Source organism: Panthera pardus, unplaced genomic scaffold (genome assembly GCF_024362965.1).
Source record: "Panthera pardus isolate Hobbes unplaced genomic scaffold, ASM2436296v1 HiC_scaffold_24, whole genome shotgun sequence".
NCBI classification, from domain to species: Eukaryota; Metazoa; Chordata; class Mammalia; order Carnivora; family Felidae; genus Panthera; species Panthera pardus.
The window spans coordinates 51,583,185-51,603,838 of record NW_026526810.1 but is presented as its reverse complement, the minus strand read 5'-3'; the positions used below and the strand labels follow the sequence as shown (position 1 = coordinate 51,603,838).

Genomic DNA, 20,654 nt, shown 5'->3' with positions numbered 1-20,654 from the left:
TGTGTGTGCATGCGCACATAGTCTCTCTCTAAAAATAGATAAATAATTTTAAAAAAAGATTAAAAAATATAATTACTAGATAATATGGGTTTACACAGAGAGGGGAAAAGAGAAAAACAAATACCCCACATACACTGAAAATCAATCAACAAACCAAAACTCCAAAATTTATGAAAAATATTAATGCTAAGGGACATAGCCACCATATCAACAATTGAAATGTGAAAACAATTTTATCTAGCAGTCTGCTAAAAACTAAACATGTTTAAGGATGCACAGAGAGATAAATAAGAAATAACTTACTCAAAAAAAGAAGTGATTAAGAAACAGGCAGAGAAAAAGCAAAAATAGATAAATGTAAAAACCAATTATTTATTTTAGAAATGAAAATACAGTCACTGAAATAAAAATCAGTCTATGAGATACTAGACCATGAACATAATTGACTGAAATAAATGATTTGGTATCTTGTACTGAGATATTTACCAAGAATGTAGCAGAGATTGACAAAGAGATGTAAATATATATCATATGTATATATGACAGAGATGTTAAGACAGAAGATATACATATGTCTGATAAGAGTTTTGGGTAGAGAATGGAGGAAATGGTAGATAATCAATACTTGAAAAGAATTTTGAAGGGTTTGAAGAGCTCAGAATTTTCTGCAGTTGAATAAAGACATACATGAGTTCTCAGATCATATATGCCTGCTGAGTGTCAAGTGGGATAATAAAGATCTTTGCTTTTAAGCATTGTAGGAAAACTTCATAGTATCCAAAAATAAAGGGAAAAATCTTAAATGATACCAGAAAACAAAGATTATTTCTAAGGAATGACAATTACATTGACAGATTTTTCATCAGCAAATCAAATGACAAAAGATAATGGAATAATATCTTCAGTGTGGTGAGTAGAAAATAACTACTAACATAGAAAGTTCTATCAGCTAATGAGGACATTGAGGATAAAATGAAGACATTCAGTTACACAAGACTGAGTTTACCTCTTATAGACACACTTGATGAAAGAAGAGTAAAGGTTATTCTTTAGTAAAAAGAAAATTGAAGAGACACTAATAGCTACAAAAAATGGGAACTCATTGATCAAAGCTATTGATAAATTTAATTTTTGGCTTAAAACCATTTTTGTGTTATGACAGCAAAAGCAGCAAATAAGAGAAGATAGTCAAGGGTAAAGTGAAAGGGTCCATGTCCTGCTCAGAAGGAGGATAGAAATACTGAATATTTTGTAATTTTGTTTAAAAAATGTATAAATTAAATATGTTTAAAAATGAAGAGTTGGGGAAAAAATTAAGGTTGGGGTACCTGGCTGGCTCAGTCAGTAGGGCATGCAACTCTTTTTTTTTTTTTTTTAATTTTTTTAAATGTTTATTTATTTTTTAGAGAGACAGAGTGTGAGTAGGGGAGGGGCAGAGGAAGAGGGAGACACAGAACCCGAAGAATGCTCCCGGCTCTGAGCTGTTAGCACAGACCCCAATGCAGGGCTCAAACTCATGAACCGCGAGATCATGACCTGAGCCAAAGTCGAACTCATGAACCGCAAGATCATGACCTGAACCAAAGTCGGACGGTTAACTGATTGAGCCACCTAGGTGCCCCGGGCATGCAATTCTTGATCTCAGGTTCATAAGTTTGAGCCCCATGTTGGACATGGAGCCTACTTCAAAAAGCAACTAAACAAAAAATAAAAACTTAAAAAAGTTAAGGGTAAAAGAATAGAAATACAATGTGCCACTTCCATCTAACAGTGGGTAGAAGAAGAAAAGGAGATAATTTTGAAAGAAAGGAAGAAGAAAACTTAGAATCTAAACAGTAAAATCAAAGGAATAAGGTCAAATATTACAAAAATCAGGACTCCTGGGTGGCTTAGTTGATTAAGTGTTTGACTCTTGGTTTCAGCTCAGGTCATGATCTCATGGTTTGTGAGTTTGAGCCCCATACAGGGCTCTGCATTGGCACTGTGGATCCTGCTTGAGATTCTCTCTCCCTCCCTCTTTCTCTGCTCCTCCCCTACTCACATGCTTTCTTTCTCAAAAAAAAAAAAACTTTTTAAAAAATTATAAAAATCATGATAAGTATAAACAGATTAGAGTTACCTGTTAAAAGAGATCATAAAAGAATACAAAAGCAGAATGTAACTACAAAGTGTTTACAACTAAATCTTAAACATATACACGTAGAAAATGTGAAAATAAAAGGACTATAAAAGATAGTTCTCCCTTAGTATATACCCCAAAGAAATAGAAACAGATAACTTGAACAGATATTAGTGCACTCATATTCAGAACAGCATTATTCACAATAACCAAAAGGTGAAGCAACCCAAGTGTTCATTGTTAAATGAATGGATAAACAAAATGTGAGGTATAGGTGCAATGGAATATTACTCAGCCTGAAAAAGGAAGGAAATTCCGACACATGCTGCAATATGGATGAACCTCGAAGACATTATGCTTAGTGAATTAAGCCAGTCACAAAAGGACAAATACTGTTATGATTCCACTTGTATGAGGTACCTAGAGTAGTCAAATTCATAGAAACAGAAAGAGTGGTAGTTGCCAAGCCCTGGGCGGAGGAGGGGATATTATTGTTTAATGAATACAGAGTTTCAGTTGGGAAAGATGAAAAAAGTTCTGGGTATGGATGGTAGTGATGGTTATACAACCATATTATTATATTTAGTGCCATTGAACTGTACCCTTAATAATGGTTAAGATGGTAAGTTTTACATAATGTATATTTTACCTTAATTTCAAAAAAGATATTCATTAGTGAAAACTAAAGAAATCTAATGTAAAGTATTAACAAGTGACAAAATAGATTTTAAGGAAAAAAGAAGAATGTTACTCCATAATAACAAGAGGAACAACCTACTAAAGAGAAGAAATAATCTAAAAACATAGCCAGAAAATAGACAAAAAGCTGTTGCAATTTCAAAAAGTAATTAACAATTACATAATTAACATGAAAGATTTTAATATACTTCTGTCAAAATTGAAAAGTCATCAAAAATAGAATTTTGAAGCAAACATTGTTAAATTTATTCAAATATATATAAATCTATACAGATCTCTATACTTCATAAAGAGAGACTTTTTAAAGTATACATGGAACAACTACAGAAATTGACTATCTACTAGGTCACAGAGAGTCTTGATAAAATTTAGGCTATTTATATTATGAATAGTATCTTAAAATCCCTTTATTATAAACTTAAAAATGTTGGTCATCAATAACTTTTTTTTTGAGGTGTGTATTTATAAGGGATATTTCAAAATTTATAGAACTGAACAATGATATAAGTACCACACATATCAAGATGTGACAAATGCATTTGAAGTAATATTTACAGCTAAATTTATGGCCTTGAAATCAGTAAGAAAAAAAAATCCTAAAAATTAAATGAGTTTCATTCAAAATAGTACTTTTTAAATCTTTATTTCAATTAGGCTCCATGCCCAGCGTGGGGGTGAACTCACAACCCTGAGGTCAAGAGTCACCAGGTGCCCCTCACCCTGAATAGTATTAATAGTAGTGGTCGACATAGTCATACTATTGCTACTACTACTAATGATGATGATACTAATAATAGCTAACATTGGAGTGGTTAGTATGTGCCAGTTTTTGTTCTAAAGGTATGTGTATGTGTAAATGTACAACAAATCAGTGTGTAGATATTATTTCCATATTATAGACTGGAAGCAGACACAAAGAAGTTTCGTAACACTTTCAAGATTACTTAGCTGCTAAAGAGCAGAATCAGCATTAGAACCCAAACAATCTGGATTCAGAGAAAGGAGAAGAAAGAAAGGAGGAAAAAATAGACAAGAGCAATCATAAATGAAATGGAAAATAAAGAATAATTAGGGGCAAAAAAAACCCTAGATAAACAAACATCTAGTAATACTAATGAAGAAAAATAGAAAAGATTAATTAATATTCAGAACAACAGAAGATATAGTTTAAGTCACAAGAAAATTTTACTTAAAACTTTGACAGGGGTGCCTGGGTGGCTGAGTTATTGAGTGTTGGATTTCGGCTCAGGTCATAATCTCGCAGTTTGTGGGTTTGAGCCCTGTGTAGGGCTCTGTGCTGACAGCTCAGAGCCCAGGGCCTGCTTCAGATTCTGTCTCTCCCTCTCTATGTCTCTCAAAAATAAATATAACATTAAAATTTTTTAAATAAAAATAAAACTTTGACAATAAATTTGAAAACTTAGATCAAATGGAAATTTCCTGGGAAATTACTTACCAAAATTGGCTCAAGAAGATTTGAAAACCTGAATAAACCAATAACCATTTAGTAAATTGAATAGGTAATCAAGTCTAACCACACCCCAAAAGAGACACTAATATAAGTAATAAGAATGTTTAGCTAGATTACTAAATTTGGGATCACTACAGGACACCTGGGTGGCTAAGTCAGTTAAGCATCTGACTTCAGTTCAGTCATGATCTTGTTGTCTGTGAGTTCGAGCCCCACATCAGGCTCTGTGCTGTCAGCATGGTGCCTGGGTCCTGCTTCAGATTCTGTGTCTCCCTCTCTCTCTGCCCCTCCCCCACTCATGCTCTCTGTCTCTCTCAAAAATAAATAAACATTAAAAAAAATTTTTTTAATCAAAAATGAATAAACAATTAAAAATTTTTAAATAATAAATTTGGGATCACTACATGAAATCAGTAATGAAATCAACAAAACTAAAAATTGGTTCTTTGAAAAGAAAGTGAAAATAAGACCTCTAGCACTGATCAGGACAGAAAGAGATGGCACAAATTATCAATATCAGAATTGAAAAAGCATCAATATAGGCCCTACAAATAACAATATTAGAGGATATTTAATGAGTTGCATTACTGCCAAAACATTTGAAAATGTAGAAGAAATGAATAGTATCCTAGAAAAACACCTATATACAAAATTGACACAAGAAGATATGGAAAATCTGAATAGTTCCATATTTATTTAAGATATTGAATCTGGGGACTCCTGGGTAGCTGAGTCATTCGAGCATCTGACTCTTGATTTCAGCTCAGGTCATGATCCCGGGGTTGTGGGATTGAGCCCCACATCAGGCTCTGTGCTCTCCCCCTCTCAGGCACATGCTATCTCTCAAATTTTTTAAAAAAATGTTTTTAAGGTATTGAATGTGTAATTTAAAACTTTTCCTTAATGATTTTCATGCCCAAATGTTTTTGCCGGTGAATTCTTCCAAACATTTAAAGAAGTACAACCAATCTAAAATGAGCTTTTTCACTTCTTAACTCATTTTATGAAGCCAGAATAAGTTGGGTAGCAAAACTAAGTATATTATGAAAAAGGAAAATTACAGATGATCCTTCCCAACATAGTACATCTAAAAATACCGAATAAAATGTTAGCATATCAAATCCAGAGATAGATAAAAATGACATACATGATGACCATGTTGGGTTTGTTTTTGAAATGCAAGCTTATTTAATATTTGAAAAGCAATCTGTGTAATTTACCACATTAATAAAATATGTGAGACAAATCAAGTAGGTGCATCTCAATAGGTGCAAAGAAAGCATTTCAAGTAATTCAACGTGTGTTTGTGATAAATAACAAACTCTGAGCAAACTAGGACTAAAAGGTAATTTCCTTAATTGACAAAGAGTATTTACAAAAATCCTATAACAAATATCACTTAATAATGAACTATCAAAACTTTTCCCTTTGAAATCATGAAAACTAAGAACCACTATCATCACTTCTATTCAACTTTTCACTTTAAGTCCTAGTCAACGATACAAAGTGCAAAAAAGAAAATAAACAGTATAGAGATTAAAAGAAGAAATAAAACTAATAAATTGATATTACTTGCAGGCATAATTTTGAATGTGGAAAACTCAAAGCAATCTACAAACTATTACATACAGTAAATAAGTTTGTGTTTTTTTTTTAATCTTAGAAACAGAACAAGTGGGGAGAAGTTCAGAGGGAGAGAGAGAATTCCAAGCAGGCTCCATGCCCAGCTCAGAGCTGGACATGGGGCTCAATCTCACAACACTGGGATCATGACCTGAGTTGAAATCAAGAGTTGGACACTCAAACAACTGAGCCACCCAGATGCCCCAGTAAATATTACATAAGTATTTAGAAAACTAATTAGAAGGCTAATGTATAAAGTTAATTGTATTTATACATGTCAGCAACAAACATATACAGTGAAATTTTTAAAAAGAAACTTTTTTTTTTTAATTTTAGGGGGCACCTGGGTGGCTCAGTTGGTTAAACATCCCACTCTTGACTTTGGCTCAGGTAACCATCTTACAGTTCATGGGATTGAGCCTTGTGTTGGGCTCTGAGCTGACTCACTGATCCTGCTTGGGATTCTCTCTCTCCCTCTGTCTCTGTCCTCCTCCCCTGCTCATGCTTTCTCTCTCAAAATAAATGAATAAAAATATTAAAGAAAAAAAAAGATTTTAAGTAATCTCTACACCCAATATAGGGCCCGATCTCACAATCCTGAGAGCAAGAGTCACATGCTCCACCAGCTGAGCCAGCCAGCTTCCACAGGAAAGTATTTTTAATAGCATAAAATACATCAGATTCTTGAAAAAAAATTAACAAAATATTCACAAGAACTTCTATAAACTACAAAATATTATTGACAGAAATTAGATAATATATAAGTAAATCCATGTTGACAGACTGGAAGGCTCAAAGTTTTAAATGTCTTTATTTTTGAGAGAAAGTGAGAAGGGGGAAGGAGTGGAGAGAGAAGGGGAACAAGAGAATCTGAAGCTGGCTCCACGCTGAGAGCAGAGAGCCTGACGTGGGGCTTGAACTCACTGAGAGATCATGACCTGAGCTGAAGTCAGATGCTTAACTGACTGAGCTACTCAAAAGTTTTAGACTCAAAGTTTTAAAGGTGTCAGTTCTTTGATTGATCTAGAATTTCAGTGCTATCCTATTCATTATCCCAGTAGCATATATATATATTTTTTGTTGTTGTTGTTGTTGTTGTTGGAAATTGGTATAGTGATTCTGAAATGTGTATGGTAATGTAAAAGACTAAGAATAGCCAAGACAGTCTATAAGAATGAAACTTAGTGACTTCTATCAGATATCAAGAGTTATTATAAAACTATTATTAATGAGGTAATTAAGACAATACAGTATTGGCACAAGAATAGACAGATGGACCAGTGGAGCAGATTGGAGTATGCCAAAACTAACCACACATATATGGTCATTTAATTTATGATAAAATTGATAATGCAATGCAGTGGGGAAAAGGATAGTCTTCAATAAGTAGTACTGGGTCAGTTTGATACCAAAATGGAAAAATATTAACCTTAGATCTCCTACTTTACACAATACACAGAATTAAATTCAAGGTAGATTGCAGATTTGGGGCACCTGGGTGGCTCAATTGGTTAAGCGTCCAACTTCAGCTCAGGTCATGATCTCATGGTTCTGAGTTCTAGCTCTCTGCTGTCAGCAAAGAGCTTGCTTCAGATCATCTGTCCCCCTCTCTCTGCCCCTCCTCTGCTCACACTTTCTCATTCTCTCTCTCAAAAAATAAATACACCTTAAAAAAATAGATTGTAGATTTAAACTTTAAAGCTAATAAAACCTCTAGAAGAAAACAAAAAAATGTCTTCATGACATGGAATAGGTAAAGATTTCTTAATCCTCCCCCCACTGCAAAAAGCTAACCATGAATTTATTTTTTTAATATGAAATTTATTGTCAAATTGGTTTCCATACAACACCCAGTGCTCATCCCAACAGGTGCCCTCCTTAATGCCCATCATCCACTTTCCCCTCCCTCCCACCCCCATCAACCCTCAGTTTATTCTGAGTTTTTAAGAGTCTCTTATGGTTTGCCTCCTTCCCTCTCTGTAACTTTTTTTTCCCCTTCCCTCCCCCATGGTCTTCTGTTAAGCTTCTCAGGATCCACATAAGAGTGAAAACATGGTATCTGTCTTTCTCTGTATGACTTATTTCAAGTAGCGTAACACTCTCCAGTTTCATCCACGTTGCTACAAAAGACCATATTTCATTCTTTTTCATTGCCAAGTAGTATTCCATTGTATGTATAAACCACAACTTCTTTATCCTTTCATCAGTTGATGGGCATTTAGGCTCTTTCCATAATTTGGCTATTGTTGAAAGTGCTGCTCTAAACATTGGGGTACAAGTGCCCCTATGCATCAGCCCTCCTATATCCCTTGGGTAAATTCCTAGCAGTGCTATTGCTGGGTTATTTTTAATTTTTTGAGGAAACTCCACACTGTTTTCCAGAGCGGCTGCACCATTTTGCATTCCCACCAACACTGCAAGAGGGTTCCCGTTTCCCCACATCCTCTCCAACATCTATAGTCTCCTGATTTGCTCATTTTAGTCACTCTGACTGGCATGAGGTGATAGCTCAGTGTGGTTTTGATTTGTATTTCCCTGATGAGAAGTGATGTTGAGCATCTTTTCATGTGCCTGTTGGCCATCTGGATGTCTTCTTTAGAGAAGTGTCTATTCATGTCTTCTGCCCATGTCTTCATTGGATTATTTGTTTTTTGGGTGTGGAGTTTGGTGAGTTCTTTATAGATTTTGGATACTAGCCCTTTCTCCGATATGTCATTTGCAAATATCTTTTCCCATTCCGTCGGTTACCTTTTAGTTTTGTTGATTGTTTCCTTTGCAGTGCAGAAGCTTTTTATCTTCATGAGGTCACAATAGTTCATTTTTGCTTTTAATTCCCTTGCCTTTGGAGATGTGTCAAGTAAGAAATTGCTGTGGCTGAGTTCAGAGAGTTTTTTCCTGCTTTCTCCTCTAGGGTTTTGATGGTTTCCTGTCTCACATTCAGGTCATTCATCCATTTTGAGTTTATTTTTTGTGAATAGTGTAACCATGAATTTTAAAAAATGATAAATTGGACTTAATTCAAATTAAGAATTTTATTAATTAAAAGGTCAATCATAAGTGTGAGAAGATCCACATACCCTACAACTCAGCACCTAATATGTACCTACAATTTCAGACCTGTACAAGAGTATTTGTTATTAGGTTGAAAATCAGAAACAAATGTTCATCAGTATGAGAATGGATATGTCCCATACACATACAGTGGAATTATATATAGGAGTTCAAATGAATGAACAAAGCCACATTTATCAACATGGATAAATCTCAAAAGTATAATGAGGAGAGAATAAAGCAAGTTGCAAAATAGATACATTATGCTATGTTGGAAGTCCCAAGATCACCTTCAGATTTGATGATTCACTCGAAGGGCTCACAGGACACAGAAGAATTATTAATATTCACAGTTATGGTTTGGTACAGTGAAAGGACAGAGATTAGAATCAGCAAATGGAAAAAGCTCATGGGGCAAGATCCAGGAGAAAGCAGATGCAGGCTTCCAGGTGTCCCCTCACAGTGGAGTTGCATGGAGATTTGCTTAATCCTCCTGGCAAAGATGTGTGACACTATGTGTGAAGTGTTTCCAACCTGGGAGGCTCACTTGATCTTTGGGGTCCCGGGATTTTTTCAGGGATCAGTCATGTCGTGCCCACATGTCATGCAGTGCTTGCATAACTGAGCTCAATTATTCAGACTTTAGCCCTTCCACGCCCCACCTAGCAAAAACAAATATACACCATAAATCTCTTTGTTAGGATAAACTTAATTTAATCATGCTGGTATAGCCTGGCCCAAGAAACACACATATCAGACAGAACATTCCATAGGCTCAGAAGTTATCTTCCAGCTTCCAGCCAAGCAACAGTCCTAAAGACAAACCTTTCTTTAGAGTGTACAGGGTTTCAGCAAACAAAGCATGCCCAGTTAACTCTTTCCTGCCCAGATGCCATATATTTGGAGGCCTATGAATCAATACTATTTATTAATGAATGTGTAAAGTTTCATGGGGATATTTAACACCCAGTTTAAGATAGAGGTTATCTTTGAGGTAAGAGGCTCATGTTAGAGAGAGGTGCTAGGGAACTTTAATTGTATATGTAATGTTTTCTTTATTAAAAGTTCTAAAACAAATACGGCAAAAAAATGTTTAAATTTGACTAAGTTCTGAATGATGGAAACATGGACATTATATTCTCTAGACACTTCTCTGTATCTGAAAATATTTAATAATAAAAAGTAGAGGACCCCTGGGTGGCTCAGTTTAGTGTCTGGCTCTTGATTTTGGCTCAGGTCACAATCTCATGGTTCGTGGGATTGAGTCCTGCTTTGAGCTCTGTGCTAACAGCATAGAGCCTGCTTGGGATTCTCTCTCTCCTTCTCTCTCTCTGCCACTCCCCCGCTCATGCTCTCTCTCTCCCTCTCTCTCTGTCTCTCTCTCTCAAAACAAATAAACATTTCCTTAAAAAGAGAATTCATTAAAAAAAAAAGGAAAATTTAAAACAAAGCAAAACAGAAAAAATTTTTGTAGGGGTGCCTGGCTGGCTCAATCAGTAGAACCTGGGACTCTTGATTTCAGAGTTGTGAGTTCAAGCCCCATACTGGGTGTAGAGCTTACTTTTCAAAAAAATAAAAAATTTTTTGTGAAATATATGAATAAATGGTTTGCTCTGTTCTTCAGTATGCTACAATAATGTTTTGAGATGACATTTTTTTTTTTTTATGATGTGAATTCAGAAAGTAATCAAGTTTGGCATACAAGAATTTGTGCCACGGCAGCTTAGTCAGTTGAGTGTGCGACTCTTGATTTCAGCTCAGCTCATGATCTCACAGTTCATGGGTTCAAGCCCTGCTTTGAGCTCTTCACTGAGTGCAGAGCCTGCTTGGAATCCTCTCTGTTCCTTTCTCTCTGGCCCTTCTCTGCTTGCACGCATGCACATGCTCTATCCCTCTCTCTCTCTCTCTCAAAAATAAATAAGTAAATAAAACTTAAAAAAGAATTTTGTTACCCAATTACATTATAGTTTTGTTTATTCTGTTAAAGAATATTTGAATACTGAAGTTGAAATGAAGTGTTTAACCACTTAATGTACCTAAGACTAATGTACTTGTCATAAATATGTGACATATGCTTGGTATTACTTACTCAAAGATTAGCTAATTGGTTCCCACCTCAGTCCCCTTTATTTTATGCTGGTTTTAGGAGTAGTCCAGTAGGTTTGGTGGAGGAGGAAAGCAAGAGGTAAAGGAGAACAGTATTTGACCCTGATGCAAATCAAATCATGTGCTTCCCTTCTCTTCTCCCTTCCCCTCATAGAATTAGTCTTAAGGGTAAAAAAAATAACAAAAATGCAGCCTGTGGATAATGTGAAGAAGGGGAAAGAGCAATTGAACCTCTTGGCATTGGGAATGGGGGTGAAATGGTGGTGGTGATTGTTCAGATGCTATTAGCTGTAATTTCTAGCTACCATGTTTCTTTCATTTCCCTGGTTTCTCTTTACCTTCCATAAATCCAGTCAATTAACAGATTCCTTCCTGTGCCTACTACTGCATGCCGGTCCTATACCTTGAGATGCAAAATAAGTATGGTCTTTTTGCCCCATAATGTTCCTCATAAAGAAATCAAAGTAAATAGTTCAAATGCCAGTAAGTAGTCTTCCCTATATGTTGCTTTGTAGGGAAAGCCTGCAGTAACATTTTTGTCAAAATTTGCACACTTCACCCTTCCAGCATTCACAACTCTTAACTCATGTCTCAGCAGATTATAAATTATCACATGTCATGGACCCTCAGGGATACTTAAAATAGTCAACATTGTAGGTGTTAAATTGAATGATGCAAGAGTCATTTGAATTTGTTAATTTCCAAATGACCAGTACGAAGTGGATACTACCAGTAGATGAAGGCTAGAAAAAGAGGTTCCCTCCTTTGGAGTAAAATTTCTGATTGATTTATTTTGTTTATAATAGTGACAATATATTAAAAGAATGACTAGAAAAATATAAACCTGTTTTTCATACAATAATTGAGAAATTGAAACCTATAAGTGAAACTGGAGCTAATGAAGCAAAAAAGTGACTTATCTTGGTTTGATTTTCAGTACAGGATTAAAACATACAGTCTAATTCTCTTGACTGAAATGCCTTTTTGTGACTGTAACATTGAGAAATGTTATAGTTATTTGTCATCATCGTTTCATTTTCTACTGGTTTTGGGAGTTTGCAGCCTGATGTTTAAGGTGTTTTACAGAATATCTATCATTCTGTATGAAGTTCTATTATATTGTTTAAAGTGAACTGAAAAGTGTATCAACAATCTCTTATGATTTGGTTTTCCAACGCGATGCCACCCAAAGACTGTCAATAGCTAGAGTGTATGTTGTTTCTTTCTTCATGTTCTCATGTTTAAATTGTTAGGATGAAGCTAGTATCCTGTTACTGGTAAGCTATAAGTTAATTATTTTCAAGCAGCCACCAGGATGAAAATAAAATTCAAGTACACAGTTGAATTTTATAAAAAATATAAGGAAATTGGGGGATCCAAACTAAATAAAATTACCATATTACTCACCTAGCTGAGCACAGTTTTAACATTGTGGTTACTGAGAGAGAGAACTGAATTAAAAATCTTTAAATAAATAGGTAAAATGCTTCAGAGATAAGGTACAATATTTAATTCTTGTTGAGACATCACAGTTTTACACCATCATGTGATAACTTTATCCTCATTACTTCCTTTTTCCCTTCTTAAAGATAGTCAATACCTAAGATCACTCCTTTGACTAATAGCTGTTTTCTGTATTTGTTTCCTAATAGAAATTAGCTCCTCATAGTTTAATATATCATCTTTATATTTATGAGTCTTAAACCTATACATCTAGCCCTCACTTTGCACCTAGAGCCTAGTTCCATATTTCCATGTGTCTATAAACTATTTTCATTTGGATATCTTACTGTAACCCTTAGTTCAGTATACCTAAAGCATTTGCTTTCCCATACCTTCTCAATTGTTCCATTTTGGGTACAAGTATCTTTAGTTTCTAGGCTAGGATTATAGAATCATTTTTTGAGTGCTTCCATTCCACTGTGCCATGTATTCAATTTGTCATTCTTAAATGTATTTGATTCACCTGTTCCTAAAATTTCCTCTTATATCTTTCTAGTCTAAGTCCTCATAGCTTCTTACCTGAAAAGACACTGGAAATGCTGTAGTACATAAATCAGATTACATTCCTGTTCTCAGAGAGCTTAAAAGAAATTATGACAGCTGCCTATTGCCTCCTACATAAAGTTCAGACTTCCTCTATCAAATAGAAACCAACAGTAGCAATAGTCTCCATGTTAAGATGTCACTTTCTAGATCATTGTGGTATAGCACACATAGCATCACTTTCTAATTATTTGTTTACTTGTTTGTCTTCCTTCCTATAATAAGTTACCAGAGATGGAGATGATAAGTTTATTTTTGTGTGACAGTACTAGCACAATACCTTTCACATATGTTAGTGAGTCTTTATTGGATGAAAGAGTATTGTAGATACTTCCATATACTTTGTCATTCATTCTAACAATGACCCTGTGAAGTGGATATAGGATGCCCTTGAAAATATCTAACTTTAAAGTTTTTCTATAATTATTCCAAATTTGCTTGTCTAAACTTCCTCTTTCCACTTTCTAAATAAATCCAGTCAAATTAATCTGTTCACTGTCTCCTGAATACTCTATCTACCTTCTTACTCATTCTTCAGGTGTTTCTTTCCTTCTCTCTGTCATGGTCCAGTATATTTACCTCTTTCTTGAAACCTTCCCTTCTAGCTCTAACCCACACAAATTTCCCCCTTTTATAACTCCTTTTTTTTTTTTTTTTTTACAGATTTACTTTTAATTTTTTTAATGTTTATTTTTGAGAGACAGAGAGTGTGTGTGAGCTGGGGAGGGGCAGAGAAAGAGGGAGACAGAAGATCCAAAGCAGGCTCTGTGCTGAAGGGCTCAAACTCACAAACTTCAAGATCATGACATGAGCTACTTAACTGACTGAGCTACCCAGGCTCCCCTCCCTTCTATAACACTTTTTACAAATATGTTGCCTGACAATTATATAATTGAGCAGTTTGTTGTATTGATTATTGTTATGCATTTTTATTTATGCTGTCATAGTCATTCACTGTTTATTGTGAAGTTTGATGTCCCAACTTGACAGACATCTTTGTATAGCTGGTTCTTTTTTTCTCTGTTGTTGTCTGTCATGCTGTTGAAATCCTGTATTAAGGGTTAGCTCTTTCTCCAAAGATGAAAATTCTGCATATATGATAGCACAAATTACTTATTTAACAAGGGACAGTTGTGTGGTCATCCATTCTTTTTTTTTTTTTTTTTTTTTTTTTTTTAAGTAATCTCTATACCTAATGTGGGGCTCAAACTTACAACCCCAAGATCAAGAGTCACATACTTTGCTGGCTGAGCCAGCCAGTTGCCCCTGTGGTCAAGCATTGTTATTGATTTTTTTGTTATCTCTGTCTAGTGTCTAGTGTCTCTAATTTTAATATTATAATTTTAGGGCTGAATTTGGGCTAGTCAGATTATCAAACACCTATAAAAGAAAGATACTATAAATTGTTCTGTTGCAATATTATAATAGGTATAGGTGGACCCTTTTTTAGTTAATGTACCATGTCTGATAGTATTAACTATATTTTACAATAAATTTTTAGGTTAACTTTTTAGTCTTCTATATTTTATAACTGATTAAAAAATTTAAAAATTTCTTAGAGGAAATGGTATACCTTGAGAAATTCATTGGGAACTAGCATATTAAAATGTTTACTTATTTATTTTAATGTTTATTTACTTATTTTGGAAGGGGGCAGGGACAGAGAGACAGGGAGAGAGAGAATCCTAAGCAGGCTCCACACTTTCAGTGCAGAGCCCAAGCAGGGCTCACTCTCATGAACCATTGGATCCTGACCTGAGCCGAAATCAAGAGTCTGATGCTTAACCAACTAAGCCACCCAGGTGCCCCTAAATGTTCGTATATTTAAAACAGCAGTTTTACATTGCATAAAGATGATTTAACAACTCCAGGTTAAATTTGTCCATAGTAAATATTGCATATTAAGAAAAAGAAAATATAGATTTCTGTAAATCTCCCTTTTTCCTTATATTGGCATCATTAATTTTATTGTTAGAAAAAGAAATAATAATAAAAGCCACTAAAATGTTTTGTTTTGTATTACTATCATTAGGAGACATGGTGTCTTTCTCACAAATAGCTTATTATTCTTGTTTCTGTTTTTCCTTTTTAATTCTTTTATATCCATTTATTTTCTCTAACTCTATTTTATCAACTTTTCCATTTATTTATTTATTGTACATACCCAACCTTATTCTGGAATAGATTTAAGATGACTTTATGCTCTTTTTATTGGCCCCAGTTACTTAAGTCTCCTATTGTAAACAGCCCCCATCCTTGAAAGCCTATGTAAGTGTGATTTGTTCTTCAACTATTTCCCCAATTGACTCTTTACTCAGCAATTAAAATTATATTGCCCCGATGATGTGGTGAGCTGTTTGTAAAATTGACCAATACCTCCTTAATTCTTTCCATTTGTACTTAACCTTTCTTTCCAAGCAAAGAAGTCATTAATTTTTTTCCTGAATGCCTCATTTCAATTTACTTCTTAAAAACATAATTCAAAAAATTTTAGACTTATCCATAGAAAGTTTGTATAATTTTTTAAAGTCTTAAATTCTTTCATCATCAGTAAGTTGATATTATTTATATTTTAGATTTTGGAATAACATTTACTTTTATGCTACTTAAATTTAATGTCAAAGTAGAGTTTAACTTGTGTTTCTGAGTCAGATCTTAGTGTGCCTAACATTTTCATTTTCAATTTTAGTTGCTGAATAGCTTTCTACAGTGGATGTTATGTCTTTTGCTCTTTTTGATTTCTTACTGTTATGAATGTGTGCAATATAACAGCCTCGCATAGTTCAACTTTCTTAAGCTTCCTCTATCATTGGCTTTTAAAAGTCCTGTTTAGGAAATGGGAAAGAATAAATCAGAATTACTTGGGATGTTTTCTCAAAACACATACCACTAGGAGTTCTGATAGTTTATTCTTTATGCCATCTCTCCTTGGAAATCCACAGTTATAGTCAGTCACTATCACTGAAGGAACTTGAGATAGCCCTCAGTTGTGTTAATTTGTCTTAGCATCCAAAAAGAAACTAGCCTGCATGGTACTTGTTTATTTTTACAAAAAAAAATGATCAAAATTATTTATGGAAAATGGTATTTTATAAAGCAAATAAATAACTACAAATTTCAAATACATATTGTATCTAGTAATTAAAACATTTCTTGTTCTTCTAAAGTGGTAAATTAGACAAATACTTACTTTGGAGAAGTCACTGGTTATTAGGAAAGCAGTCCCGAAAATGATACCCTTTCTTTAAGAAAATATTCAAGCCTTAAGTAGCATGACTAAAATGAACACCAAAAGGAAATTCTTTTTTTAAAAAGTTATTTTCAGTCTTCATTCTTATTTCTTTTTGTCTTGGATAACCTTCACAAAAATGTATCTTTTTTATAACCAATACTCTAAACGTTGCCAGGTTTCACTTGTCTACTTTCTGGAGGCATCCAGTGTAGGTCCCTTCTTTTTTTTTCCTCTTTACTCTTGAATTAATCCTCTACCTACTTCACAGGCCGATTCTTTGATGAGAATGAATCCCCTGTTGATCCGCAGCATGGCTCTAAACTGGCGGATTATAATGGGGATGATGGTAACGTAGGTGAGTACGAGGCAGACAAGCAGGCTGAGCTGGCTTACAATGAGGAAGAAGATGGTGATGGTGGAGAGGAAGACGTCCAAGGTGAGCGTGGGCTTGGCCTCCATGCTGTGACCGTGAAACCCACCTCTAAATTTTTTGGTTGAATTTGTGTAGAATTTTCCCCACTTATTAACAGAATTACAATCTTAATACAAAGAGATTCTGTGTAGTTTTTCAATTTTATTTTGAAAACAATTTTATGATAGTCATATTTTTAGATTTTAATTATTTTAAGTATTTTCATTTTAGTTATCTTATATGTATTATTGATATAGTTATAATTTGAAACTCAAAAGTATTCAGAAATTTTAGATTTAAATTGTTTTAAACATCTCCAGGCTTTACCTACGGCAAATACTCCCAGAAAATAATTCTTTTCCAATTTCTTATCTGAAAACATTTCGTTATTCTAGGTACATATTTTGACCAGACAGCCTTTTTGTTATAAAGGAAGTCCCAAAGAGAATAGTCTCCATACTGAAGATAAGATATGTCACTACTGATTGAGTATAGGAAGGCTGTTTTTGAACTTTTTTCTGAGAGGCTGAAAATTTATATTTAACAGTTTGAAAAGATTTGTCTGTTTTATGTTTAATACACAGATTCAACATATTTTCCTTGTTAACTATGTAACTTCTGAGCTTTTAACTTATTAAAAGTTCAGAATCTACCTGTGTGCATGCAGCCCTACCCATGCATGCATATCAGAGTATATTACATTATTATGAGTTTTTAGGCCTATTTTCTGCCTGCTTATATCATTTAGTAGTATTTTGTGGAACTTTTTCTCTTTTCTGTAGAAGTTGATTATGAACATAATAATGTGTGATGTATTCTATTTTATAATGTGATGCATGAAGTATTTTCCAATGTAAACTCTCTCAATTTCTTCCTTAACTCTTTTTAAGTAATCACATCTTACTTATGTTCATTGACAAGAGTTGTTTTTATAAAACTGAAAAGAAATTATAGTTATCCTCAGATACTTTGTAGTTAATAGAAAAAGGGAAACTTAGAGACTCAGACTTCCATGCAGGATTGTTTCGATAGTACATGCTAGTTTTGGAAGAATGGTTGTTGGGAATAGAAAGAGATAATAATTATTCTAGGACTTCTATAAGGATACATTCATGAGAACTTCTCAAATGCTGTTTGGGGCTTTAGAATAAATTATACCTACCTTTTCTATAATCTCATCCATTTTTCATAAATTTTACCATTTTTTTTCATTGTTTTGTGTTTGTTTGAATTGTTTTTATTTGCAATTATTTATAACATTGTTGTGAGGCTTTTTCATGCATGTATATCATATCACCAATTAGATTACCAAGCTCTGGAGGGCAGGAATTGTCACTTATTTTGCCTTATATTTTGTTTGTGTCCTTTTCTGCCTTCATATTCACCCCACCCTCCACCCCCCATAGTACTTAGCCTACATAGGTCAGTGTTGTTAACTGATAATTTTATGCTTTCTCATTGAGTTTTAGAACTTTAAACTTTACTTTAACTTCTGGTCTTATAAATTTAGTTTATAGTTTAAACATTCTCTAGTTTTCTTCCTAAGAGCTTCTATCATATCATTGGATAATTTTGAGGGTTTTATTAGAGCAAATAATTTCAGCTGTAACTGAAAGACATTTCTTATGCTTTTGGCTATCTTAAAGTTAATGACTTTTATCACAAAATTTCAGATATTTTGTATGGCTTTTATCCATGGTAGGTACATTTATCTTCAGTGCCTCCTCTCTCCCTCTCTCTCTCTCTCTCTCTCTCTGTCTCTCTCTCTCTCTCCTATACCCTTTTCCCTTTCCCTCTCCCATCCCCAGTTTTCATTGTAACTTTCCACTTTAGGTCACCAGTATCCTCATGCTGCTCTTCCTTTCCTTTCACAAGGAAATAAATGCATCAGTTCTAAGGAATATAAGGAAATGACCTAAGGTGATACCCTCAGTGAAGTAAGGAGGGGATTGTTAGATTTTGGGGTTTCCTCATTTGCAACTCAATCTTACTCGAGCTGGGGGTTGCCACTTACATTTTTATCCCATTTCGGGGTTCACTAGATGACAGCAGTAGAAGGATAGGACAGCTACCAAGGGGACTCCTTTATGATAGGAACAAAGCCACCAGCTGCAGCTAGTGAAGAGGGATGTTTGGGTGAACTGACTAAAAAAGAGTATTGGAGAGCCAAATAATTTAAAACATGCTTTCAGGGATTCTTTAGGTATGGTATTAACTGTCCAGAAAGTGGGAAGGGGGAATTATGGTTGTTCCCTAGTTCCTCAATAATTTGGATTCTAAATTTTATTATTAAGTTAGAATATTTAGAATTTAAGAACATTTCTTCATAGTTGCAATGTAGAAATAACGGTTGGGTTCCTAGGCCAGTTTGCACTTGTAGCCAAAGCAGGCAGTAGAAAAGAGTAGGGGGAAAAACATTAGGTTAGGAGACCAGCCGTTGAGTATTGCTTTTCAAGTCACTTTAACTCTCTAGGCCACAGTTTCTTCATCTGTAATGTGACTGTTGAACTACAATAGATGGTCCTTCTCAGTTCTAAAATTCTGTGATCATATTCACAGTGGAATCACTATATACAACACAGGTATAATGGGAGAATGTGTTTCAGATTTGAGCGTGCCTGAAACATATCTTCCCCCAAACCCAGGAAAGAAAATCTTTACTGCCATTAAGACTCTGCAGCCAGAGATATCAAAAATTGAAACATGCTTGTAACAGATGGTTGCTGTATTTGTGATGAACATAGCATAATGTATAGATTTGTGGAATCACTATGTTGTATACCTGAAACTAATATGACATTGTGTCAACTTCAATTAAAATTGAAACATGTACTTCAGAAATACTATTAGGGGCTCTTCTCTACTCTTTCTAATATTAGGAGGAGTTTTGTTGTTGTTGTTTTGTTTTGCTTTTCCTCAATCTGTTGGGTCCCTAGGATTAGAGATTCCACTTATAGTGCTGAGGTTCTGGATTCAGCTAAGGTCAATGGAGATTTGGGCAGCAACTCTGCCAATAGAGTTTATCTGCCAGCTTTATCTCTGATGCTTGTTCATATGTATTGATCATTTGGGACACTACTATCTGTAAAGTGTTTTCTTGTAGAATTAAGTGAGGCCTATTTTTCCTGTGTTTACAATTCTGGCTTATTTTGATTTTTAATTCTTGGTTTCCTGAAGCAGCCTAAAAAAATATTATTTTATTTACATTGGTGTAAAAAATTTTTTTTCCTGCCTTCTTTTAAGTGACCCAATGAGGGGCGCCTGGGTGGCTCAGTCAGTTGAGTGTCCGACTTCAGCTCAGGTCATAATCTCAACGTCTGTGAGTTCGAGCCCCGCGTCGGGTTCTGTGCTGACAGCTCAGTGCCTGGAGCCTGCTTCGGATTCTGTGTCTCCCTCTCTGCCCCTCCCTTGCTCTTGCTCTCTCTCTCTCCCAAAAATGAATAAATAAAATTTTAAAAAATTAAAAAAAAAAATTAAGTGACCCAATGAAAAGATTACCTCTGGAAATACTCTGCATCTGATGGATATGTCTTTTAATTCATTCTTTATTGTAATAAGGAGATGGATGTTTATAAATTCTCTTTACTCTTATCTTTAATCCCATAGAAGTTCCAAGTTTCTTTAACAGAGTATGACCTGCATATTTATTTATGGTTGTATTTATGTGCTTATGGAAGGAAGCTGAGCCTAATGCTTGAGTGCCTGGATTCTGGAGCTGGACTGCCTGGATTTGAACCCTAGCTCCAGCATTTACCAGCTCTGTGACCTTGTGAATTACCTAACTCTATGCCTCAATATCCTTATCTGTAAAATAGAGGTATAGTTACTTAACTAAGCTGTTGTTATGTAGATTATATGACTCAAATATTTGTTCAGCACTTAGGGCAGGTCTTCC

At 34.6% G+C, this 20,654-nt stretch overlaps 1 protein-coding gene across 3 annotated transcripts in view; it reads left to right on the top strand.

Annotated features, from left to right (window-relative positions):
• Window positions 1-20,654, top strand: part of GOLM2 (golgi membrane protein 2) — a 108,786-nt gene that overhangs the window by 82,875 nt on the left and 5,257 nt on the right. For 2 of the 3 annotated variants that reach the window (XM_019442279.2, XM_019442278.2), the window contains one exon: window positions 16,616-16,783. The exons of the other annotated variant lie outside the window; for it this stretch is intronic. In XM_019442279.2, the coding sequence (XP_019297824.1) occupies window positions 16,616-16,783 (168 nt within the window). The remainder of the gene's footprint in view (window positions 1-16,615; window positions 16,784-20,654) is intronic. 3 annotated transcript variants of the gene reach the window in all.